The sequence below is a fragment of the Erpetoichthys calabaricus genome, chromosome 1, assembly GCF_900747795.2.
Source record: "Erpetoichthys calabaricus chromosome 1, fErpCal1.3, whole genome shotgun sequence".
NCBI lineage: Eukaryota > Metazoa > Chordata > Cladistia > Polypteriformes > Polypteridae > Erpetoichthys > Erpetoichthys calabaricus.
The window spans coordinates 338131005-338158396 of NC_041394.2; the positions used below are offsets into that span (position 1 = coordinate 338131005).

Genomic DNA, 27392 nt, shown 5'->3' on the forward strand with positions numbered 1-27392 from the left:
TCTGAATAAACACTAAAGTAAATGGCTAAACTGCAGCTCTACCAACACTTTGGTTGACTCCATACTTCATCAGATAAAGCTGTAAATCACTGACATGTCTGCCAAGAGTATTTTCAATGTTTATTCATTTTAGGCCTGTAACCACAAGCTAAACTCTGGCCATTTCCGATGGACCTATAAACCGATGCTGGATCAATAACTGAAGTCACAAGACGCTACACCTTCCATTAAAATCAGATGCACCTCTTCGGTCTCTTCTGGAGCAGTAAGCCACGTTTTCTTGAGAGCAAAAAAGTCACAATTTTTCCGTAGGCCTGGAAGCTCCTTTCCATACAGCCTTGGAGCTGAACACCATGAACAAGCTCTAAGATCCATTCCACAATACTTGAGCTCTGTGCCAGTGACTGAGTCCAGTCAGGGAAAGTAGAAAGGGAGAAGTACCATTACTTTAAAATGAAAACTTCAGTGCCTACATTATTTACTAGAAAGACTCGCAGTATCCTACTGAAGTTACAAAGGAAATGGCAAAGAGTTTATGAGGCAAATTTCAAACTCCTGATAAAGGACCACGTAGCAACAATACAGTGTGCCCTCCACTGCCAGCTCAAACTGTGAGACAAGGGACCCAGTTCCACACAACAATGGACCTCATCCTTAAATTTTTGGTGTTGTTAATTTGTTTATCTGGACCAAGATAAATTAGAGCTCTAAATGGTAAACATCCAGACCTCCTTTGTCACATTTGATTGTTTCTGTGTAACAGGCTCAGGACTGTTCTGTGTCAGGTTAGCTTTTTTTTTTTCCTCATGATTTTCATTACAATGGAAAACTGAACAGATTACAATACGCAAGCTTTCGAGGCAACTCAGGCCCCATCTTCAGGCATTCGATAAGGCCCAAGTTGCATCGAAAGATTGTAATCTCTTCAGTTATCCAATAAAAAGGTGTCATTTTGCTGGACTTCTCATTGCATCCATAATGGCCAACATGGTACAACACCCTGCCATTACATTGGAAACAAAAACCTTGAATCACAACATTATAGATTAGCCCTTTGCAGTGGGATGTCCCAGTGAAACATTGAACTAAAATGACAGTAAAACCAAGAATATCTAGAAGACCAGTAAATGAACTTAATAGTCAGACTCTTCTGTATTGTTTGTCTTGTCATCACACCCTATGTCTTACACAAGCATTTTTATTATTTCTATAATCCTTGTATTTTTCAATAAATGGTAGCCGGTTTCTTAAAATGAGTGGGCTTCAGTAACCTTGTTATAAGTAACAGCCATGAATGCCCACCTACAGAGAAAAGTATAGAAAATAAAGTAGGAGCCTTACTGATGTATCTAATTAACAACTAGTATAGCACAGGCAACACTGATGACTAGTTGATTAACATCAATTAATTAATCTCTCAACACCTTTCTTACACCATCTTAATAATCCAAAGCTATCAAACTGGACAGGGAATGGCAGTTGATTTCGGTGTGATTTTTTTGTATCTTTTTATTTATTTTTTTTTTTTTATCTTGTTAGAGATCTCTCTCTCTCTCGCTCATTTTAAAAATCACTCTACAGATGTACTCTTTGCCAACAGTCTGCCTTAGTGTCTTAAGGTTTAGATCTGCTCCTTCATTAATCTCCCAAGTGTTAAAAGGTTCTTCTGGCTCCAATTTTCTGATAAAGTTATGATTGAGGTCAATATTTTTAATTGATGTTAATTTCCAATTTGTGAAGGTCAGTCTGGCATATCGGTCAACTCCAAATGTCATTTAGCTGTTGTTCAAATATTCTGTAACCAAGTGCAGCTGTTCTTCTAGGTGCCGGTTGCTGGAGTTGTAGCCTCAAGGTATCCCTAAAGAACAATAGAGTGACAATTTAACAATTCAGTTGATATTTAGTGAAGATGTTGAACCACCCATGACCAGCGTTATTGAAGGAGGGCACTTAGTGGGTTTGATGCCAGACAGAACAAGTGCAGTGACTGCAAGTCTCCTTGGAATGTTTCCCCCTTATTGTTATATTTGGTGAAACTGCAGATAGGTTTGAAATTACATAGCATTAGTCTTGAAATTCATAAAAAGTTGTTTACGTATAATTGTAAGAATTTGTGTATCAAGGAGTCTGATACACTACTACAGATCTTTTTTTTTTTTATAGTCCATCCAGGCCACATTGCAGTTTCTGCCTTTCTTGCATAACTTTATAAAAGCTGGTCTTTTCTTCCATATGACTTTGCTTTACTTTCCTTTTGTACTGTTGCACATAAAGTATTTTGATCCGGGTGTTTAGAATTCTACCAATATCTTTTGCTTTAAAGAACTTATGTACAGGGGAGAGGAAGACAAAGGGGAGATTATATCCGAGTTAGATAACATGAAGATTTTTCCTGTAGCAAGCCATTGTTGTGTTGTCTGTTGTTGCTCCATTAACTTACTTTTATACTCGAGTCATATCCTGACACTGCAATTTTAGCTTCTCATGTCAGAAGTTGGGTATGACATCTGCACAGGGTGCACTCCAGTTAGGAGCCATTCTGAGTTTGTTTTCAGTTTCTTCGGCTTTACTGCATGCCATTTCATTTCTTTCATTTGGGTGTTTTTTGTTCTATAATTTGCTTATCCATGTTGCTCCTTTATTGTGTTCTTGAGCATTGTCTTAATTTTTTCTCCAAAATGTTTCACTGTCTTTTTTGTCTAGTGGTGAAGTTAATTAACTTCCATAGGACTTCTTTGGATTGCCTCTAAATAGTCTGTTTTGCACCCTTTCATAGGAATTCTGTTTAAATTCTAATAGAATTCAGACAGAAGCCCAAAGTGTAAGTTTCTTGTTTGATATGGTGAAGTTCATGTGTTAATACACATTTGTTACTTTAACCGTTGTATTTTTCCTGGAACTTTGTGATTTCACTCCTTTCATATATACCTTCATTAATGCCACCACTTCCAACAGGTTGTTTTTTCTTTTCTTCAATCAGTTTCATCTAGGGTGGAGTGTACATTTGTTAATGTTTTCTTAACTTTATGTTCTTCTTTGTTTTCTGTTCACTACTTAATCATGCTTTGTTGTTAATTCATTGCATAGTGCTGGTTGTGCCTTATTCACATTACTTGCAGTACTCAAACGTCAGCCCTGGTCACTTGTCTTTTCCATCAACTTTTGTATTCTTATTTGATGATTAAGTCCAAGAGCTCTTCTTTCATTTCTTGGGCTTCTTTGTCTTTTAACAATGTTGTCATTTCTGCTCTTGCTGGGTTGCTCTTTTTGCTTGTTTTGTTTTCTTTTGGATCTGGATGACTGTAGATTTTCTCCTTTTTTGTTGTTTTTGTTTTCTAATTCTGGATGCTCCGCTTGTTTGGGTTGATCAGCTCTTGTGCTTTTGGGTGGTTACGCTGGAGTTTAAACTTTCGTTGTTACTTACAATCTAATGTACGTTACTCAATTTCTTTAACTCCTCATTATTGTTGGTATTTCACTGTAAGAATCCATTGCTTTTAAGAACATTCCACTTCTGGCTGATAATCACTTATCAGTCAATTCATGTTTGGATGTTGAGTTCTGAATTTGTCTTCAAATCTGTCTTCCCTTTTACTCAATTTGGCTACCAGTGTGTTCATGTTGTAAATGCTGCTTTGTTTCTTGTATTATGTCTTCTTTTGCTGTTCTTTGGAGGTATTCTAATTTCTCATGACTTATTTGTTTTCTTTCTTTAATTATTCCAATTAGGGATCTTAAATTTGCATCTGTCACCTTATCCAATTTGGAAATCAAAATTATATTTCTGTACTGCAGTTTTTCACGAGCCCTCCTGGCATATCCTTTAGTTGGGAACTTGGGATCAGTTGCATAGAAGTAGCAGTACATGATCTCCTCTTTGTCTTCAACTGACCACTGGATTGTGTCTCCTGCTCTCATTTTCTTACTCACAGTACTGTTGTGTTGACTTGTCAGTTCTATAGTAGTGGGACCAATGTGAATTATTTTGTGGCTTTGAAGACTGCTCATTTTCAAAAACTGCTTGCCACACTCAGAACAGCTATATGGCTTCTCTCCTGTATGAATTTGTTTGTGACTCTGAAGATGGCTACTTTGAGAAAACTGTTTGCCACATTCAGAACAGCAATATGGCTTCTCTCCCATATGAATTCTTTTGTGGCTCCAAAGGCCACTCCTGTGCGAAAACTGTTTGCCACATTCACAACAGGAAAATGGCTTTTCTCCTGTGTGAATTCTTGTGTGGGCCAATAGAATCTTTTTCCATGAAAATTGTTTGCCACATTCTAAACAGCAATACGGCTTTTCTCCTGTGTGAACTATAGTGTGTCTCTTAAGACTGATCATATGAGAAAATTGTTTGCCGCATTCAGAACAACAAAATGGCTTCTCTCCCGTGTGAATTCTTGTGTGGCTCTTAAGATTGCTCATTTTCAAAAATCGTCTCCCACATTCCAAACAGCCATATGGCTTTTCCCCTGTGTGAACTTTTTTGTGGCTCTGAAGATTGCCCACTTTCAAAAACCGTTTGCCGCATTCAGAACAGAAGTACGGCTTCTCTCCAATGTGAATTTTTTTGTGACTCTGAAGATGGCTGCTTTGTGAAAATCGTTTACCACATTCAGAACAGCAGTATGGCTTCTCTCCAGTGTGAGTTCTTTTGTGGCTCTGTAGTTGGCTCAGATTTGAAAATCGTTTACCACATTCACTACAGCAATACGGCTTCTCTCCTGTGTGAGTTCTTGTGTGTGCCAGAAGGCTGCTCTTCAGTGAAAATTGTTTGCCACATTCGTTACAGCAATACGGCTTTTCTCCGGTGTGAATTCTATTGTGTCTCTGAAGAGCACTCCTGTGACAGAATTGTTTTCCACATTCAAAGCAGCAGTGACGATTTTCTCCTGTATGAAGTTTAAAAAGAATAAAAAAATAATAATAATAAAAAAGCTTTTTTACAATTTTTTCTTGTATTGACTTCAAGTTACAGCATTAAAAATGCACACATAAATATACATAACTTATTAAATTTTGCCTCCTGCATTTTAAACTACTCACCACATGAATGCAATCACTGTAGCCAAGAAGCTGAAATAGCATACTAAACAGATTGTGTGTGATAGACCAACTTAAAAGATTATTGGTAACATTTTATTAACTACATTATAGGTCATCATCTATACTAATAAAAGGCAAAGCCCTCACTGACTCACTCACTCATCACTAATTCTCCAACTTCCCGTGTAGGTGGAAGGCTGAAATTTGGCAGGCTCATTCCTTACAGCTTACTTACAAAAGTTAGGCAGGTTTTATTTCGAAATTCTACACGTAATGGTCATAACTGGAACTCTTTTTTGTCCATATACTGTAATGGAGGAGGCGGAGTCGCGTACCGAGTCATCACGCCTCCTACGTAATCACTTGAACTGAAAACAAGGAAGAGCCCCAAAGAGTGCTGAAGAAAACATTCATTACACAATTGAGAAGGCACAAGAGAGCGGCTCACGTGAACTGACTGAATGCAGCACGAGTGATCACTTCGATACTGCGGAAACAAAGCACGGTGTAAAACGTAAGTTTAAATTAAGTTTATAGAAACGCTACCGCTGCCGTTTGCAATACCATATTCGCGAGATACAAGTTTAACGAGAAACGCTCCTGCTGCCGTTTGCAATACCATATTCACGAGATACAAGTTTAATGAGAAGACACGAGGTATAAACAAGGTTTTCTTTTCTTCTTAATAAAAATTTAAAAGCAGTACTTCGCCGGTGCGAAGCGCGGGGATTTGAGCAACTGACGCATACAGACATATTCATGAATGCAGGTACTTCGGAAACAAAGCACCTTGTAAACCTAAAGTTTAAATTAAGTTCATAGACCTACAAAAGGTTGCCATTGATATGAGGCAAGATTGCTTTTCTCCTGTACAACTATACGTTGCATTCTTAATAGTAAGCTTGCACGGCTTGGTCATATTACAACGGGAGTGCTGAACGGACAACGTGGTATACAAACAGAACTATAACAATCGTAAAAAAAGAAGAAAAAAAAAAAAGCGAAGAACCCGTGGATTAAATAAAAAGGCTCCTTCCTTGGCAAAGCAAGGAAAAAGGAAGACCTTATATGGCGTTCGTTTATAAAACAGCGGAAAAGCAGTGCTAAGGCTGCTTCACACAAAAACAGCAGAGCGCCTTATATGAGCAGGCAGTCAGCTAAAGAAGGGAATCAATAAATAACTATAATCGTAATAAACAAACAAAAAATAGCTGAGAATCTGCAGACTACATAAAGCAAATGGGTACCTGAACAGAACAGTGAGTCTCAAATAGCTACACAATAACTATAACAATCTTTATAAACGAACAATAAAAGAATACAGAACCGCTAAGCTAGGAGAAAGGACGGCCTTATATGGCGTTCATTTATAAAACAGCGGAGAGGCTGTGTAAAGGCAGCTTAACAAAAAAACAGATCCTTAACAAATTGTTATTGGTATATTTTCCCTCAATTTAAAAAGGTTTTCGTTTGTTCTTAATAAAAATTTAAAAGCAGTACTTCGCGGTGATTTATATATATATATATATATATATATATATATATATATATATATATATATATATATATATATGCAAATATGTATATGTATATATTTATGTTGATATGTGTGTATATATGTGGATGTGTATATATATGTAGATATGTATATATATATATATATATATATATATATATATATATATATGTTTATGTATATATATATGTTTACATAACCTCTTTAACACACTACTTCGCTGTGAAGCGCGGGTATTTTGCTAGTACTCTTATAATATTATTCAAAATTATATTTCTCTGAATAGGCAGTGGCAGGAGAAACCAAGACCATTCAGCTTTTTGATGCACCAATGACATTTACGTTCATCATTAAAATGTTATGTTATGATGGTACACATAAATTATGTTAAGTTGAAATTTGCCGTTAAATTCCTCGTTTAATCTAATTTGTGTATCCATGAATATAAATGCTGTCTTGTTTAACGATTTCTGTCAGAATTATAACTGGAACCTCTAAGCACTCCAAGTAATAATAAGCACTATACAAAACAAAAAATAAAAATAACAGAAATAAATTGAACAAAGTTCCTAAATCTGCCATTAGCACAAGTCTTTGTAATGCATTATTTTGGTAGGTTTTCATTAATAAATGGCAGGTGACTGCCACCTTTTGGTTCATTTCAGTCACATTAGGAGATTGTCTTGATAACATTTCATGAAAATTTTTTTTTTCCCTCCCAATCTTCATGGTTTCTCTTACACTAGAGGACACAAGGAGTGTCTAAGAGCTGCTATCATGATCGACAACAAGTGTTTCGCCAAGATTCTTGCAGTGGTTTTCACTACTGAGGTCTTAAACACAGTCTATTCAGACTCTACATGCCTCACGCCTGCTGTGATATAGAAGAAGCTCCGTAAGAGTTGCATTAATGTTGAACAGTGGCTTTCACTACCTATTTGGGTCATCTGAATGAGTTTGTTGAACACCAAGTTGTGATCAACTTACAGATAAGCTCCTTACTTTACCTGAATGTGTAGAACATGTGGCCTCCGAGTAAACACTCCTACAGTCAATCCCTCACCTTTACCCAAGGTGTTCTGGTGCAGGTATGCTCAAACATGGTGTTTGTTATAGACAATCCATGATGAGCACAAAAATACAACATTTCACCACTCACACTCAGAACAGAGAGCTCATTCTTTCCAATCACGTCCTTCATGAAGAGTTGCAAAGAGCACAACTAAGTCTTGTTGAAGTGACTTTTTCATTCATTTCAGCAAACTTAAACCATAGGCACCCAGCTGAGGTCATGCGAATCCCCACACAAGTATGGCCTCTCTAGTTGGAAAAACAGAGAGAGAGTCCCACTGTATCTGGCTGCTATGTTTCAACCTCCTGCATGAGCTAAAGTTTCTACCCACACCAGAGAAGTTAACAACAAGCGGAATAGACATGGAGAGCAAGTGGTACAAAAAGTTGTAAGGTTACAGATACATGTCAGTGTCAGACCTACTAGTGAGCCCACTATGAAATAATAGCTTAATTAACTAGAACACATTAACAATTATGGGTTTTCTTTGAGATTTCCAGGTTTGTATCATAAGTTGTTGTGCTTATGAGGAATTTCATTTAGTGTTTTTCTTGTGTTACAAGGCAGTACATTTGCAGTTAGCTCATTATACAGGTACTCGTTCCTGCTTTGGTATTCTTGGCTACCACACCTCCACCAGTACACATGGGTCAAGCTGTAGGGTTATCAGCTGGGATTCACTATTTACTGATGTTGTAGTGAACAAACACGGCAAATTTCCCACCAAAGGAACAGGGTTCAATAGAAACATCTCCCCAACATTTTCCACAGCTGCCTTTAAAGGGGTGTTGACCCCTAAACTCTGTTCTTTCTCCATACCCACAACCATTAGCTTGCATACTCTGACTTGTCTGCTAGCTCTCTAGTAATCTCACTTATTTTAGACCCAGTCTTGCCAGCACTGCAAAGATGTTAGATGGTTGCTGTGCTGACAAACCCCCTGCACCCTGGTCGCAGGGTGGTTTCAGTGATTTTGGTTGGGAAAAAAAAACCAACTGCCCGCCGAGATCTGAGCACATTTCCCACGCCTTGCCAGAGTTGACTATGGATGTGGGTTTTCCTAACGCATTCTCTTATACGTTCCCACCTGGCTTGATGAATTATACCGTATGTATTTGGGTTTTGCTAGATCGAAGGTGTTATTTGTTCACATCATGCAACTCTTCAGAAAGTTGACTAGCTTTGTTTGGACCCGATTGTGCCACCAACTGAAATGTCCCTGTGTCGGGGCAATCTTGCATCCTGAGTGGGTGTGTCACAGGCTTGAATTGATGTTGTTACAGAGTAGGCAGTTTTTCCTTACATGAGTCAATGTGACACTTTGGCACAGTTTTATTCTACTCCGGGTTTAACATGATACCATACTATTCTTTTTTTCCAGAGCAATAACCAACCACCCCACACCTATTTTCCAATTTGTTCGCCAACTGTGATACTGATGGCATTTTTCCCCTCTTTCTTGACCATACAGTTACCATTTGGTTCTTGCTTTTCGTTTAAAGTAAAAACACTGCACACATATAAACAATGGCAATTTAACGGTATGCTGTGTAGTACGGAAGCGATGAGAAAGTTTACTTGGGAACATTGGAAAAATCTTTATAATTAAGTCATTAATAAAGAGAAAAGGCCACTTTCAAGTGGGTTTTGATAACTACTAGTAACTACTTAAGTGATCATTTTAATGTTAGCCATTTTTTCCTTACACAAAAATGAAATATCAATAATATAGGACTTAGGAATGTATTTTTTCCCATTGAAGTTACTGGGGATTATCTTTTTGAATTACAAGAGACAAGTCTTATGAGGAGTTTTTCCAGAATCCAATATGTTTGTGCAGAGAAAAGACTTTAATACAACAATGGTAAATTGCTAAACCTAACAATATTGAAATGCATGAACACCTAAATTACATTAAGCATACAGGTATCACAGCCATTACAATTTGATTGACATAAACAGATCATGACAATGTCAAGTCAGTAACAAATGAAATACTTCATCTGTGCACAAATTCATGTCCCTATTTTATTTAATTTGACTTGTTCTCCTGTTCACATCTTCTCTTAATCTTCATTGGCTCAGTCTAAAATCACTCAACTTCCCTCAATATTTCAGGTCAAGAAGTTCACTCATCTTTAAACTTGGACTCACGACTGTCTTATACAACTTAAGAAGTACCTTTGAACTTGAATGCTACACACTCCAGGTGCTATATAACTCACCTATTAAAAGATTAACTGCCTCCTTATACATAGTGATAAAATTAATAGAAGACTCAAAGAATTTACACCAAGTACAATTTCAAATTAACCTCATTGTGCTATGTTCTCTAATAATTTTTATGTTCAGGTAGGGTCATATTTTACATTTATCCACATCTCTGAATTCACAAAACATACCCTATACCAGTGGTTCTCAAACTGTGGGGTGTGAAGTAAAAAAAAAAAAAAAAAAAAAGGGGGCGCGAAGATGTGAAAAAAAGAAAACAATCGAAAATATGAAAAATACATCAATTGAAACCAAAACTTAACTTAAACTACATTCTGATACTAGAAAAATAAAGAGTTAGATAAATGTCGATAAAAGTTAAGTAGGTATAATAAAATATGCATCTATGATATATCATTAATTAAAAAAGAACAAATTCGTATTAGTGGGCTCCTTTCAAAAAAACCTTAGGGGGGCGCGATTAAATCTGTTATGAAAACTCAGGTCGCAAATACTTAAAGGTTGAGAAACGCTGCCCTATACCATTTCTAGTTTTCACTTAATCCCACCTCTTCTTTCTAGGACAAGCAGTTTTTTTTGTTTTTTTAAATCATGTTCTGGGGAAAAATGTATGGAAGCTCTGTACCGCACAGTGAAAAAAAAATTGGGATAGCCCTTATCTCGTACGTACAAGATGTTTTCAGGTACATACAGGATACATTTACGCATGTACAAAATCTTTTCATGTACATAAGAGATAGATTAAAAAAATTACAAAAGTGCATGTCACTACCCAATCTGCAGTGCCTGCCTGATCCGTGTGCACTTGCATAGAAGGACTGAGCGTGCTGCGCACACGTGCAGAAATTTACTGTTACGACAGTGCCCGATCTGCATTTTTTTTTTTATTTTGCGACATGAGTTCCCATCTGTGTGCTCTTTGCTTAATAAAATTATTTTCACAACACTGCCCAATTTGTACTGCGCATGTCTAATGTTTTACAACACACATCACTCGTCAGATTCAAATTGTACTTGTGAGTCATTTTTGTATTGCAATTTATCTCCATCAAAAAAATGGACTTCTTACTGGAAAAGATGGGAACTTTTCAATTTTATTACGTCTTGCAAGAATATTTATCACCTGAAAAATTTAACTCCATTCGAATGAAGAGTGAGCGAACTGTGAACTTTATAATGGATACGTACAGCTTTTTATAAGTACACGGTATTAATAAAAAAGGCAATAAGGATTTTCATTTTCAGTTGCAATATGATCTTTGGAATCTCGTGGTTTAAAGATAAAAGTCACAGTATTTTCCATATTAGGCTTAACAAATTAATTGATGTATGTCATTCTTTTCGTAACACCCCATTATCACTTCCTGGCATGTTTTTTTAAACATTTGTCCACATTTTTTGATCTTAAAAAGAGTGAACTGAATGGTAATTAAGCAAAACAATTTAATTTAGGTGTCGAATTAGGAGCGCATGACTGACACTCGACAGGATGGCTTTGGAGGGCACACTTTACACAATACAAGAGTTTATCCATAATATAATTAACAAATATATAATGATGAAGGCTAATTACATACAACAGTAACAACAGCTAAATTACTACAAGAAAGAAGGATGCACTTAATAGCATTACAAATTGTTAATAAACCAGCTCAGAATTTTACACGTTTTAATTGCTTTAGTGTTTTTTCTATTTTTAAAGCTATTTCTAGCACATTAATGTCCACACAGAAAGATGTAATAGAGGGTCTAACATTCTGAACTTTACACTTATGTATATGATATTCACCAAGCAAGGAAACCACAGTTACTATATTTTCTAACGTTTTGTCTTCAAAATTGTATACAGAAAAAGAACAATAATTAAAGAGACAGTGGTAATTTTTTTGTCATTCAAGACAGTAACAGAAAGAAATCTTTCTAAAACATTTTAGAATAGGAGCAGAAGTAAAAGAAATGTGAGAGGGGATTCATCTTCATTTGCACAAAAACTACATTTTGGGGATATATTGATGTCATACTTACTAATTTATTAGTTGGGTACTATTTATTCATAAATTTTTAAATGGATTTCTTTAACCTTGTTTGGTAGAAAAAATGGCTATGGCACAGACTTGGCAATTTTAAAATGTATATGCAAAGCCATCAGTGAAGTGTGGTGTGCCTCTGAAGTGGCACATTGACTGGGCTGAGCACCTGCTATTGTCAGATGTCATTAGCTTATCATTTAAGCTGTTGATTTAGGGGAAGTACATACACATACATTTAACTGATATATAATGGAGAGGGCTTGCCCATTAGTAATAACTTAGTTCTTATTGCTGCAGTTAGAAAAACAATGCCCCTTTATTGTACAGGGTGGCCCACAAAAAAGTGGCCAGCCTCCACTGAGACCACTGCATTGCGTGGTACTCACATTTACAGAAGATGCTGAAAGTGATCTCCTTGTGCATTAATATATCTCTGTGCCCATTTCAGTCTGTTCATGTATACTCTTTGCAACATCATGGGATTGATTCTCTTTATTGCATTTTCAATGTTCAACTTCAGTTAATTTAAAAAGACTACAGATTTGTCTCATACACGCAGCCCTTTAAATGACCCCACAAAAGTGGTTTCCAGGGGTCAGACAGCAAGAAAACAAGGCAGACAACAGAACCGCAGCCGCTTGTCCAGTGGCAGAAGAGACAGGAGTCATCTCGGTGGAGGCGGGCCACTTTTTATTCTTGACCCTACAGGATACCCAGTGATAACCCGTCTTCCATGTGGCTGAACAATGATCCCGAACTCTGAAACACAACTGGATGTCCTGCTTTTAAGATTCCCAATACGAGATGATGTGCAGTTCATCTTAGATGTGCTATTTCTAGAGATAAGGCAACTGAGGCTTTCAGTTTTAGACGTAAATAGTGCACAATTCCTGCAAAGACTCCCCATATTTACTACTTGACCTGTAATATTTTCCTGGCTTGAATACTGTCATCTGTTTGTTTATTTTGTCCAGTAACTAACATTGGCTTTTTTAAATTTTTAGAGAGGAAAGCCTCAGTGTGCAAATCCTCACAAGCACAGTGACTGAGGCACATCAGTTTATCAGTAATCACGAAACAGGGATGTTGTTCCATGTTGCAAAATAACATTTATTTTCTTAAGTTACTGTGCTTTATTGTCAGATTTTGAAAGAGCCAAGACTTAATTTTAGCTTAAAACAAAACTAAGGCAGGAGAGAAAAATGAAGATGTCTGCATGTAAGTAAATGCAACTGAGCATATCACAGAAGAAGTTCCGATATACAGAGATTGTAACACAATGTATACTGTATAGGTAATGTTAAAAAAAAGCTACAAATAATGATAATTAAGTCTGTGTCATACATATATACACATACATACATACATACATAAACATACACACACACAGAACACCTGTCAAATAATACAATGAGCACACCATATGTGTCTCACCCTAATTGGGGCTCACCAGATGTACACAACTATGCTTCCCCTTACATGGTTCGAACCTTGGACTTCAGTGCCTATGGCAAAACCTCAAACATTGCAGGACACCACGAAGGCTGGTTTGTATATTTTGTGCCGTGCCGTCAAGTGGATTTTTTCTTTTTGTCCATTAAGTGCATGCGGAGCATGTCTCTACTTGGTCTGTTGCTGGCCAGATGTGTGTATCATTGCACACTTTGGGCAGGGTTTATACTTCACGTGACGTGACACATGCTCCAGCGGGCACTACTGCTACGCAAGCGTTGCACTCAGACAGCGTATGCATCATGGTTGCCACGCATTCCTAGCATTTATTTGTCACGTCCTCTGAGCACGTCCTAGAAATTAACGCGACGCATGTGCGAGTTGCATTACCAGCAAAAAGTCGGGGGACACAACGTGATCAAGTGGAACGTGATAGCAGAGACTGTTTTTATTATCTGCAAGTGACAGAAAGCCACTTTGAGGATCCTACGAATCGATGTGTCTGCTTCGATTTTTGCCAAATGGTTCGATGTGGTGAAGCAAAATGCAGACATACAAATGCATTCATGGTGTTTTTATATTTAAGCATCGCATATTCCCAATCGTAATGACACGATACATTCTAAAGGTCTCACATACCATCTTCTGTGCCGTAGTTTGTTTATTTGCATCTTCACTACAGCATATCAGAATGTACAGCAGTGTATTCGAGCCACAGAGAAAAAAAAAATTAAGGACACAGTGAAAATGTCTTTTGTGATTAAAGTGGAAATTTCAGCTTTAATCTGGAAATGTTCACTTTTACCTCATAGTTTACTTTATCACTAAAGTACACCGTCGTAAACATCTTAAAACCGACCCAGTTGTTAATTGCTACGTGTTCCTGGGGCTTCTTCCTGAACTGACAGCAGCAATTGCCACACAGAACACATTACATTTATGATATTCCAGCTCTCTGCATATTTAGAATCTTTGGATTTACGCTTGATATCACTTTTATGATGAAATGCATTGAAGTATATACAGTATATTACATTTTACAGATAAGTCGTCATGTCACTTAAATAATGAATACTGATAATAATTACACATGTTGTGGCGGCACGGTGGCAGAGCGGTAGCATTGCTGTCTCGCAGAAAGTCACATCCCTTGTGTTCCCTACCTGGAGTTTGCATGTTTTCCTGGTGATTTTCCAGTTTGCTTCGCTTTCCTTCGAAAGATATGAAGGCTTAGGGATTTGGCGACGGTAAAATGACACTAGTGTATGTGTGTGCCTGTGTTCACTTTGTGATGAGCCGATGCCCAGTAAAGGGAATGTTTTTTGCCTCGTGCCCAATGGTAGCTGAAATGGGCTCATCCCCGGATTTCTGGATTTAATCATTAAACATCCATCATTTTCAGAGATTTTGTGGCAAGGTGTCCTCGGAATTAAATAGGTGTTTCAGCAATTCACAATACTGCAAAACTGAACGTTTTCTCACCGTGATGATATCTCGCCCTGCCACCTGGAGGAATCTTCCAGATTTACAAAAAAGTATGCAAGGAAGTACTCTATAAACAGTACAATTCTTGTGTAGCAGTAGCGTCCACAGGCACACGAGTCACATATAAACCCAGCCTAATGCATGCGTGAACACTTTAGGGCATGTTAAGATTTCAACACGCATGCGCTCACGAATCGGCAGGCACGCGGATCGGGTATTAACATGTGCTTCGGGGCTACATAATAACACCTTTACCAAGGCTATGGTGCTTCAGTTTGACATCACTCCCAAAGCTTTCTTTCATGAATTGTGCAAATAGGAAGCTGCGGGATAGTAAGCAGATGGCTAACTAATGTCATTTACTTAGCACAGTGCAAGTGCTGCTGATTCATGGATCCAATGATCTGAGCTTAAACGCATAGCCTGCTTTTATAAACTTGTCAAAATCTATTTCTATGGAATTTAACAACTTCTTATTTTGGCTGCTCCCATTAGGGGTTGCCACAGCGGATCATCATCTTCCATATCTTTCTGTCCTCTGCATCTTGCTCTGTTACACCCATCACCTGCATGCCCTCTCTCACCACATCCATAAACCTTCTCTTAGGCCTTCGTCTTTTTCTTTTGTCTGGCAGCTCTATCCTTAGCATCCTTCTCCCAAAAAACTCAGCATCTCTCCTCTACACATGTCCAAACCAAGGCAATCTCGCCTCTCTGACTTCATTTCCCAACCATTCAACTTGAGCTGACCTTCTAATGTACTCATTTCTAATCCTGTCCATCCTCATCACACCCAATGCAAATCTTAGCATCTTTAACTCTGCCACCTCCAGCACTGTCTCCTGCTTTCTGGTCAGTGCCACCATCTCCAACCCATAAAACATAGCTGGTCTCACTACCGTCCTGTAAACCTTCCCTTTCAGTCTTGCTGATATCTGTCTGTCACAAATCACTCCTGACACTCTTCTCCACCCTTTCCACCCTGCCTGCACTCTCTTTTTCACCTCTCTTCCACAATCCCCATTACTCAGTACTGTTGATCCTAAGTATTTAAACTCATCCACCTTCGATAACTCAACTTCTTGCATTCTCACCATTCCACTCACCTCCCTCTCATTTACACACATGTATTCTGTCTTGTTCCTACTGACCTTCATTCCTCTCCTCTCTAGAGCATATCTCCACCTCTCCAGGGTCTCCTCAACCTGCTCCCTACTATTGCTACAGATCACAATGTCATCAGTAAACATCATAGTCCACGGGGACTCCAGTCTAATCTCGTTTGTCAACCTGTCCATCACCATTGCAAATAAAGGGCTCAGAGCCGATCCCTGATGTAATCCCACCTCCACCTTGAATGCATCCATCACACTTACCTCGTACATATCCTGTACAACTCTTACATACTTCTCTGCCACTCCCGTCTTCCTCATACAATACCACAACTCCTCTCAAGGCATCCTGTCATATGCTTTTTCCAGGTCCACAAAGACGCAATGCAACTCCTTCTGGCCTTCTCTATACTTCTCCATCAACACCCTCGGAGCAAACATCACATCTGTGGTGCTCTTTCTTGGCATGAAACCATGCTGTGGCTCATCAATTTTATCCCCCTGTAGTTACTACAGTTCTGCACATCCCCCTTATTCTTAAATATCGGCACCAGTACACAACTTCTCCACTCCTCAGGCATCCTCTCACTTTCCAAGATTCCATTAAACAATCTGGTTAAAAACTCCACTGCCATCTCTCCTAAACACCTCCATGCTTCCACAGGTATGTCAACCAGTGCAATTTGTACATTTAACCAGTGCAATTTGTATATATAACAACAAGTGTAATTTGTATATTTTGTAAAGTACTTTTATTACTATTCGGTTTGTTATTATTTACTCTCTTCTTGTCTTTTTTACTTTTATGCCTCACACTGAGTCGACTGCACCTTCAATTTCGTTGTTCCTTTGTAAAAGTGACAATGACAATAAAGATGTATCTATCTATCTACAGTGCATCCGAAAAGTATTCACAGTGCATCACTTTTTCCACATTTTGTTATGTTACAGCCTTATTCCAAAATGGATTAAATTCATTTTTTACTCAGAATTCTACACACAACACCCCATAATGACAACGTGAAAAAAGTTTGAGATTTCTGCAAATTTATTAAAAATAAAAAAATTGAGAAAGCACATGTACATAAGTATTCACAGCCTTTGCTCAGTACAGTTTTTACATGCCCAAAGGATCATTTCTGCTTCTTCACTCAATGTATTCCTGTATTTGCGACATACCTGGATAGCAAGCAAGTTATAAGCAAATGGCTTCGTGTCACACAGCACATGTAAGATTAGGATTGAATTAGGATCCTTACTGCTAAAACTATAACATTTGAATAAACACACCACACTGTGTACTAATAACTGTGTTTTGTATTTTTCTGGGAAAAGAAGCCTAAAACTTCAGGCCAAAAAAAAAAAAACCCAAAAAAACAATTACATAAGCAGAGATTTTACTTATTATTTCCTTCATTGTTAGAGAGCCAGCACCATCAGGATACAGTGCATCCAGAAAGTATTCACAGCGCATCACTTTTTCCACATTTTTTTATGTTACAGCCTTATTCCAAAATGGATTAAATTCATTTTTTTCCCTCATAATTCTACACACAACACCATAAAATGACAATGTGAAAAAAGTTTACTTGAGATTTTTGCAATTTTATTAAAAATAAAAAAATTGAGAAAGCACATGTACATAAGTATTCACAGCCTTTGCCATGAAGCTCAAAATTGAGCTCAGGTGCATCCTGTTTCCCCTGATCATCCTTGAGATGTTTCTGCAGCTTAATTGGAGTCCACCTGTGGTAAACTCAGTTGACTGGACATGATTTGGAAAGGCACACACCTGTCTGTACAAGGTCCCACAGTTGACAGTTCTGTCAGAGCACAAACCAAGCATGAAGTCAAAGGAATTGTCTGTAGACCTCTGAGACAGGTTTGTCACGAGGCACAAATCTGGGGAAGGTTACAGAAAAATTTCTGCTGCTTTGAAGGTCCCAATGAGCCCAGTGGCCTCCATCATCCATAAGTGGAAGAAGGTCGAAACCACCTGGACTCTTCCTAGAGCTGGCCGGCCATCTAAACTGAGCGATTGGGGGAGAAGGGCCTTAGTCAGGGAGGTGACCAAGAACCCGATGGTCACTCTGTCAGAGCTCCGGAGGTCCTCTGTGGAGAGAGGAAAACCTTCCAGAAGGACAACCATCTCTGCAGCAATCCACCAATCAGGCCTGTATGGTAGAGTGGCCAGACGGATGCCACTCCTTAGTAAAAGGCACATGGCAGCCAACCTGGAGTTTGCCAAAAGGCACCTGAAGGACTCTCAGACCATGAGAAGCGCACTGACGCTTCCCATCCAACCTGATGGAGCTTGAGAGGTGCTGCAAAGAGGAATGGGCGAAACTGGCCAAGGATAAGTGTGCCAAGCTTGTGGCATCATATTCAAAAAGACTTGAGGCTGTAATTGCTGCCAAAGGTGCATCGACAAAGTGTTGAGCAAAAGCTGTGAATACTTATGTACATGTGATTTCTCAGTTTTTTTATTTTTAATAAATTTGCAAAAACCTCAAGTAAACTTTTTTCATGTTGTCATTATTGGGTGTTGTATGTAGAATTCTGAGGAAAAAAATGAATTTAATCCATTTTGGAATAAGGCTAACATAACAAAATGTGGAAAAAGTGATGCGCTGTGAATACTTTCCAGATGCACTGTATGCACTAACAACATTCATCATCACACCTCCAATTTCCAGCTTCAAAATCATCAGTCTGTGTAACACTCTTTTCACCTCCAGAACATTCTTGACATACTGCTCCTCCAGAATAACCCCTACTCCATTTCTCCTCCTGTCCACACCATGATAGAACAATTTGAATCCACCTCTGATCCACCTGGCCTTACTCCCCTTACATTTAGTCTCTTGCACGCATAATATATCAACCTTCCTTCTCTCCATCACATCGGCTAACTCTCTCCCCTTAACAGTCATACTGTCAACATTCAAAGTTCCTACCCTCAGTTCCACTCTCTTTACCTTCCTCCTCTCCTTCTGCCTCCTGACACGTCTCCCCCTTCTTTGGCCAACAGTAGCCCAATTTCCGCCAGAACCCTGTTGACTAACAGTACTGGTGGCAGTTGTTGTTAACCCGGGGCTCAACCAATTTGGTATGGAAATTTGTATTGTCCACATATTGATTTGGCAAAATTTTACACCGGATGCCCTTCCTGACGTAACCCTCCCCATTTATCCGGGCTTGGGACCGGTACGAAGAAACACACTGATTTGTGCATACCCTGTGGCTGGGAATTCAACTGTGTAAGGAAAACATCAAACTGTTTAGTAACATTTCCTGTTTCCAGAAAATGATGTACAGTACTACGCAATGTTATTTGATGCTCATCTGAGTGCATGCAGCGCAAACACAGTATTAGTTGGTGAGATCTTAAAGTACCTGGCACGCAGGCCATGGTAAGGGGTGGGCATGAGATACATAAATGGTTAGCATGAGATAGTAAGTTGTATGCACAAAATTGTTTCCCAGGAAGAAAAAAAAAATACACCATAATCTCCTCAGGGGCTCCATACAAGTGTGCAGATGAATACCTGTAAACCTAAAGTATAAAAGTAAACCTTTCAAGTCAGATAACCCTCCCACAACCCTAATCCTTAACCATAGTGTAACGGGGCAAGCAATGGACATTTCGTGACCAACGTTGTGGGTATTACCTGACGTACATCATATGTATTACAGGCTGCAGTTAGACCCATCGAGAGATAACCATCCCACACTCCTTTAATAAACAAAAGCCCACCCATCTGCTTTTTATATCACCACACTACAAGAGATGGGAGCGACGTCAAACTGAAGCACCATAGCCTTGGTAAAGGCGTAATTAGGTAGACCCGAAGCGCACTTTTGTATTATTTTAATATAACTTTATCCTCGTATGTACTGTACGTACATAAAAACATCTTGTACATATGCAAAAGTATCCTGTACATACATGAAAACATTTCATATGTAAGTGAAAGTATCCCTTACGCAGTAACGTGCGGTGAGGTTCATGGCTGGTAAGGCACTAACTCCTTCAGAGTCAGATTTACAAATATATGAACCCAAAAGAGTAGCTTTGCACATTGACTACTGGTTATGTTTCACATCCCATCAGCATTCTTTACACATACATAGGTAAGGTATATATCTTGACTAAGAAAACGTTATATTGATAGCGGCATGTGTTCTAAGTTTACCGTTGAAATTCCACAGTTAATACTCATTCCATACAAATGAAAGTATTGAGTGGGGCACAAAAAAAAAAAAAAAAAGATCTTAATTTTGACCTTAATTGAAATTTGTGCTGGGCGGTATACCAGTTCATACCGAAAACAGTTTATTTTTGTTACGATATGGATTTTTCTTATACCACAACACCAGTTTAAACTGCCTAAACAACGTTCGGAACATGGCGCTGCGGGAAACTGTTTAAGGGGGACCTTTTTCACTGCTACACCGCGAAACAGGCGTGCAACTAAGTACATGCGGCAGAGGAGGTTTTCCGCGGTGAAAATGGACAGAGAACATTCCAAAACTGAAGCTGTAGCAGACGATAAAGTTGAACATGATGACACAGAAGAACTTTTTCTGGAAAAAGGAGTCACGTCTGTAGTCTGGAGATACTTTGGATTTAAAAGTTCGGATGTGGACCATTATGTTCAAATGTGTGAATACTGTTTCTATACTACTGGATAATACTGCAAGCCAAGTTGTACTTATTTTTTTCAATACTGTGTAATGTACCTGAGTACTGTGTAATAGTGTGACGACATGTTGACTTTATTCTCGACATTTCCACTTTAATCTCAACGCTTATGATGAGAATTCCTCAGGCCATCACTCTCATGAACACTTAAGTCAATCTCACAGCATCAGGGACAATACTAGGTAAAACCGGAGTCCAATTCCTTGTATGTGTACATATACTTGGCCAATAAAGCGGATTCTGATTCTGATGTTGACTTTATTCTCGTAATTTGTTATTAAAGTAGATCATCGTAAACTAAACTTCATCTTAAAACCCCTTCATAAGTTATGTAACACATTAAATGCTTTGTGTTAAGTGTTCCCGGAGCCATATTAATCGCTACGTGCTTCTTAAACGGACTTCCGCTTGCAATACATTAATTTCATGATATTCCTGCTCCCTGAACATTTAGAATGCCAAGATAAATACTTGACATAGTTTTCATGATGAAATGCATTAAAGCATGTATTAATCATGTGGGGGCATGGTGGCATGGAGGTTGCACTGCTGCCTTGCAGCAATGGGGTCCCGGGTGTTCCACCAGATAAACCTGCAAATTCAAAGCAGGGGTTTACTTGGCGTGCTTCAGTTTCCTTTCAAAGTCATATAGGATGTGGGGTTTTATTATGCTATATTGACCCTGCTAGTGTATGTATTGCTCGTATTCAACCTGCAATGTGCTGGCGCCACGTTCAGGATTTGCTCCTGCCTCGCACACAATGCTTACTGGGATGGGCGCAACCCTGAAAGGATGGCATAATTGAACATGTATAACGAAGATTTTTTTTAATTTCTGACCACTCCGTGGTCTAAGTTTATAACTAGGTTTAATTTCACAACGATGTTTATCGAGTGGTGATTGGTTATGTAGAGAAAGAAAAAGGAAGGATAGGAACTGGGGGTTTGGTACGTCAGACAGAGACAGCACACTTGCACTAAAGAATGCCCGCTCAGAAGAACATCCATTGAATTCTGTGTTCGTGTCTCCGACCACCAGATCACAAACCCAATATTTAAGTTAAACCTGTGCGATACCCATCCATACATCCAGTTTTTTGAAGCCTCGTCACACCTGCCATAAAGTTCTCTACGCTGAATGTACACCTGGGGACCCCTTACTGCGAGGGAGCAGCACTACCGTGCATGTTTAATACCTGCTTTAATGCATTTCATCATGAAAATTTATCTTAGCATTCTACATTTTCAGAGAGCAGGAATATCATGAAGTGAATGGATTCTGTGCGGCGATCGCTACCTCTTAGTGCAGAGGAAGTCAGTTTAAGAAATGTGTAGCGATTAACAACTGGTTTGGGGAACACTTAACACGAAGCATTTAATGTGCTACATTAACTTATGACAGGGTTTGAGAAAATCTAGTAAATTAAACATTGATTTTAGGTTGAAGTTTAGTTTACGACATTCTACTTTATTCTCATAGTTTATTTTGTCATTAAAGTGGGAATGTCGACTTTAATCTCGACATATAGTTTTTTTTTCTTCACTGTGTCCGTATTTTTTTTTTTTCTTCACTGTGGCCCTAATACGATTCCGTAGGGCTATACCACAAATAGCATTATAAATGCAATATGCAGTTTTATTATTTATGTATATAGCTTAGCTTGAAGCAAGGCCCATATTAATGCAGTTTGCCTTAATGATGATTCAGTTGGTAAAGATGTCATCACCAAGTTTCAATTGTTTTATTTTATTTTAATTTGGTGAATACTGTGTAATGCACCTGGGCTTTGAAGTCTTGGAAGTAATAGTATTATTACTGGAAGTTGCACTATTATTTATTGTATTGTTATTATTTGCTTAAATAAAATGTAGTTTAATGATGGCAAAGTTGTTTAAAAAGTCACTTTAACGTGTCAGTGGACATAGATTGTTAACATTAACAAAGTGTAGTTGGTTTGCAAAAAATATTTACTATTTATTCCTTTTCTAAGACATGTTCAGTACAATACAAATTTTGACAAGCACCTCTGGATATTTTACTAAGTCTAAATGCCTCTATGGATGGTTGAAAATTTGTTGTCAAAATTTTAAGTTGTTTGCAAACTTTGTTCAATAAAAAAGGCTCTATATTTTGACTGCATCTGTCATGCAATGTGATGTGATTCCTTCTCTTCATTAGTGCCACCCCCTTGAAAACTATCACTTTATGGGGCCATGCAAACCTGTATTAATACTTGGTTGCACATTAAAATGTTGTTTTGTACAATGTACATTTCTCATGACAGTGGAATAGGTTATTCTTAGACAGTAATTTCAGTGGAAAATGTGGTTAACATCCACTCATGCATGGGGAAAAAAATACCATCTAATACTGTGAAACTGGTATAATTTTGAAAAATACAGTGATATAGAATTTTGGTCATACTGGCCAGCACTAATTGAAATATTTAGTTATTTTTAAAAGTTTTTAATTATGATGCTTTAATCAATTTTAATAAATACTATTCAACAAAAGGATAACAAGAAAATTAAAAGAATGTTTTATTTAAAGTCAAAATTTAGTTTTTAAATATTGGATTGTTTTTTTCTTAGTCTGATCCCATTTTTTATAAAAATTGAAAACTGTTTATGGTCTTACCTTTATTTGTAAATGAAGTCCATGCGCCTATCCTTCTCCACGAAAATCTCTGTCACTTTCTTGTAAAAGTCCTCCTTATTTTCTTTTAGTTTTAAAAGTCTCTCTGCCTCAATGGAGATTATCGCTAAGGAGGAAAGTTGTCCTGGATCTGTCCTATTCTGACTGTATGTTTTCAGTCTTTTCAGTGCAGAGAATGACCTTTCCACGGACACTGTTGTAGCTGGTACAGTGAGCACCAGCTGAAGTAACTTTGTCGCCTCAGGAACAGTCTGCATTAGATCCTTCTGGACCAAAAAGCTGAGAAGCTGTCCAGGAGATTTACATTCATTCCTTACTGTCTGTGAGCTGTACAGTCCGACGAGATCAGCCTTTAGTCTAACAAAGTCAAAGAACCTTGCATATTTTGACAGGCTCTGCAGCTTGGTTTCATCAAAATGTAGTGACATTGCATTAAATTTTGTACAATTGACCAAATTAAGGAAAGCTAGCTCACCAAAATGATCAAACCTAGCTTTCATTTGAACACTGATGTTGTCCAGAATGTTAAAAAACATTTGTTTCCTCTTATCTCTGACAGACTGTTTACTTCCACTATCTGTCAGGCCAAGTGTGGTGCATTTCTGCTCAAATCGCTCATAGAATGCATCAAACTCCTGTCTCATGCGTTCAACAACTCCAATTGTGTCGCGGATTCGCGCACAACAATAAACATTGTCCATGACTTTGTTTTGCAGTACTCTAAAAAGTGCATCAGTGTCACTGAAAATGCCCTCATATGCCATAATTAAAAAGCACGTTGATGCATTTGACAGCCATTGATCATATCCAGCGGCCATCATTAGAGTGTCATTATCCCAACTGTCAGGATTTTCACTCATAATTCGAAATACACCACGCAGATCAGATTGATACAAGCTTATCGTATGCAACAGCCGAGAGTTGGAGCACCATTTTGTGGGCGCTGCTCTTGGTAAACGCCGCTTCACAACATTATTCAGTAAGTGGGTGCGTGTTGTGGAGTTACTAAAAAATGACGCAAGTCCCTCAACTGTTTTAAAAAAAGTTCTACACTCAGGGATGGATTTTGCTGAATGCAACAGCACGACATTCAATTCGTGTGCGTAACAGTGGATAAACATCGCCGTGGGTGCCTTTTCTTTAACTTTGGCCTGCACCTCATTAAGCTCTGATGCCATCACAGAAGCTCCGTCATACGTCTGAGCTACTAGCTTTTCAACACAGTTGTATTTCTCCAACATTCCCAAGACATATTTGGCTACAGCAGGGGCTCGTCTGTCATCACTCACATCATCAAATCCCAAAAACGCCTCCTTCACTTCACAGGCCACTTCACTTTTAGCCACATAGCGCAAAATGACAGAGATCTGGGCTTTGTTTGTGACATCTGTTGTCTCGTCCACTTGTACAGCAACAAATGGGGCTGCATTAATCTCCTTTTTAATATCATTTCTAATCACATCACCGACTGCTTCAATTAAATCATTCTGTATTCTGTTTGACAACCCAGAAAACACAGTGGATGTCTCCAAATGTCTAGCTAACCTTTCATCTTTCTCAGCAAAAGCATGTAATAGCTCTACATAATTACCACGATTAGAAGAGCTTGTACTCTCATCGTTACCATGAAAGGTCAGCTCCTGTTTGGCTAGGAAGCAGGCTGCATTAATTAGGTCTTTTAAAATCTCTCGGTTTTCTTTTACCTTAGCATTGTGGATGCTAATATTTAGTCTCCGCTGTTCATTCAAGGCCAAATCGATCCTCGTGGTTCCAAACGTTTTTAAAGCAATCTGGCTTTGAATATGAGTAGTCGATCTTTCATGTTTGCAGAGGCTTCTTGGTAAATTTTTCATGTCACAATATCCTGTGTTAGTCCAGACATTGTCACAAGTTGAGAACAAAAGGCACGGAAAGCAGTAAAGGCGGTTTCTTGTAGGACAGCCACACAGCCAGTCTTTGCGGGTGTACCATTCGGTTTGAAAAGAGCGATTTGCCTTCTGTCCCTTAGTTTGAAGCAAACCTTTTAGCTCCGGTGTTGGTCTTCTGTTATTTATCACTTCCTGTTTTGACTTAAAGTCCATTTTTGAGAAATTTTTAAGCTTAGAGATATAACCTTCCATTTTGGCAGTCAATCAGGGGAAAAAAAAAAAAAAAAAAAGTTTTATATTTAATAAAACTGACCACTGCAGTGTACTTGACTTTCTGATATCACTAACTTATTGGCACCTAAAGCCTCTGCATAGAAGAACAGCAGCAACAAGCACTTGTTGGGCTCATATACACCCCCTTTGGTGCAGCACAGTACTGTTTGCCTCACCACATGCCTTTTCGCTGCGGTTTTATGTACGATTAGCAAGACTAAATATGTCACACACATTCATTAAAGATATTAGCCAGACTGTGGAAAGTCAGGGTGTATAATAAACGTGTTCTGCAAACATTGTATTGGCAACAAACAGAGACAGCAACAGGCACCCGCCAATTGCATGCATCAACCCAGTGTGTGAGGGAGAGTGCAGTCCGAGGTGAGGCGAGTCTCTGCTTGTCGCTGCCGTACCTCGCGTTTCTCCACTGTATTTGAACAGGAAATGTGCAAATTCAGTGATTTTGATTATAAAAATTACCAAAATTATTGGAATCATACAGAAAACAAATTTCTAGCACAAACCAGTGGACAAATTTATTTTATGTTATCAACAGATTTTTTTTCTTTTCATGCCTCCCATGATCACATGTCCCTGCCCATACATACAAGATAAGGGCTATCCCATAATTTTTTCCACTGTGTGGTTCAAAGCTCCTGTAAAAATGAGATGCGCTGTTCATGTCACATTGTATCACAGCTTGTGTGTTATTAAACATTGTAAAATAGCAGCTCATACAGCATTCATGCTGAACAGAGTAACTGTGAGGACTGCTATATTTCTTTTCAAATAGCTTTCATTTTTTCCTTATATTTAAACATTTGTTGACTACTGCAATTAATTTTTTTTTTGTTCTCATTTGATGCTACAATGGCACCATGGTTGGCAACACAACCTCATAGATCCAGGATTTTGGATTAAATTTTGTGTGAAGTCTGCATGTTCTTTTTGTGTGTGTGTTCTGTGTCCACTGATTTTCCTTCATACTCTAAGATTTTAAAATGGCCCTCTATTACTGCATGAACTAACAAAGTCACAGTTTGAATACTCCTAGCCTAGCTAGACATTCTGTAATATCATAAACACCTGTTGGACAGTCTAGTAAGAGACAAAATCTTTAAAAATGATATTCTATGCATAAATCTGTGGTGTTACTTTAATAAACACAAAATCTTATAGTGCAGAAAAAACAATTTATCATATACTTGCTAAGTCAGTAATGCTTCTTAACAACTAAAATGTCTTTCCAAAATAAAAAATGAAATCTCACTGCATTTCCAACTCACTTAAAATATTTAAGACCTTAAGTCTGGGCCTCAGATGCTAAAACTAACACATTTGTATTTCACACTTACTTTCTCCAGATTGATTTGTAGGTGGAGGTGGATCTTCACAAGTTCTAACAGATGAAATTTCCTTAGTGCTCTTTGGATCAGATTGCAGTGATTCAGACCTCAACTTGAGGTTGACAGGATCCACAATATTATGTTTGTGCATCTCAGTGTTGACAGAGGTCTCCTCTGCTTCTTCTTTAATGTCTGATGATGCCACTTCACAATCCTCATCTTTAATGAGGCGACTCTCTTTGTCATGATGGACAGACTCCCATGCACGCTCCTCCTCCTTAATATTTACAGCTGTTACCTCCATGGTATTAATTCCAGCCTCGTACGCCTCCTCTTTCACATCCATCTTGGTGTTACAGTAAATTACAGTGGCTTCTTCCTTGCTGTTGAAAGAACAGGAATCAATCATATTACAACTGCTCCAACTAGATCTAAAAATAGATCTACTTTTTAAACACCAGTTAAGTTTAACATCAAGTCAAACACTTTATAAAAGTGCAGCATGTTGATAGTACTCTTTGTATCAAATTATTGGGTGTAAAACAAATTAAAGTGTGGCATGAAGGTTCAAAAGGCTTAAGGAGGACCCCCAC

General features: G+C 38.2%; 1 protein-coding gene across 2 annotated transcripts; it reads right to left on the reverse strand.

The window, feature by feature from the left end:
• Positions 1-1561: 1561 nt before the first annotated feature.
• Positions 1562-27178, reverse strand: LOC114667018 (zinc finger protein OZF). 2 transcript variants are annotated; one of them, XM_028822092.2, is made up of 3 exons: positions 26809-27178; positions 23292-25422; positions 4777-4895 (listed from the first exon to the last, which is right to left on the reverse strand). In XM_028822092.2, the coding sequence occupies exons 1-2, from the start codon at positions 27143-27145 to the stop codon at positions 23294-23296; spliced, it is 2466 nt and encodes an 821-aa protein (XP_028677925.1). In that variant the 5' UTR covers positions 27146-27178; the 3' UTR covers positions 4777-4895; positions 23292-23293. The 2 variants fall into 2 exon arrangements, with proteins under 2 accessions (XP_028677935.1, XP_028677925.1); XM_028822102.2 differs by lacking the exon at positions 23292-25422 and having other exon boundaries at positions 1562-4895.
• Positions 27179-27392: the final 214 nt, after the last annotated feature.

Excerpts from the sequence above, each read along its gene's own strand:
- LOC114667018 (XM_028822092.2), bottom strand. The coding sequence starts at position 27,145 with ATGGATGTGAAAGAGGAGGCGTACGAGGCTGGAATTAATACCATGGAG. Across the intron at positions 25,423-26,808 it reads TACAAATCAATCTGGAGAAA|GTTATATCTCTAAGCTTAAA; the intron begins GTAAGTGTGAAA and ends CCAAAATGGAAG.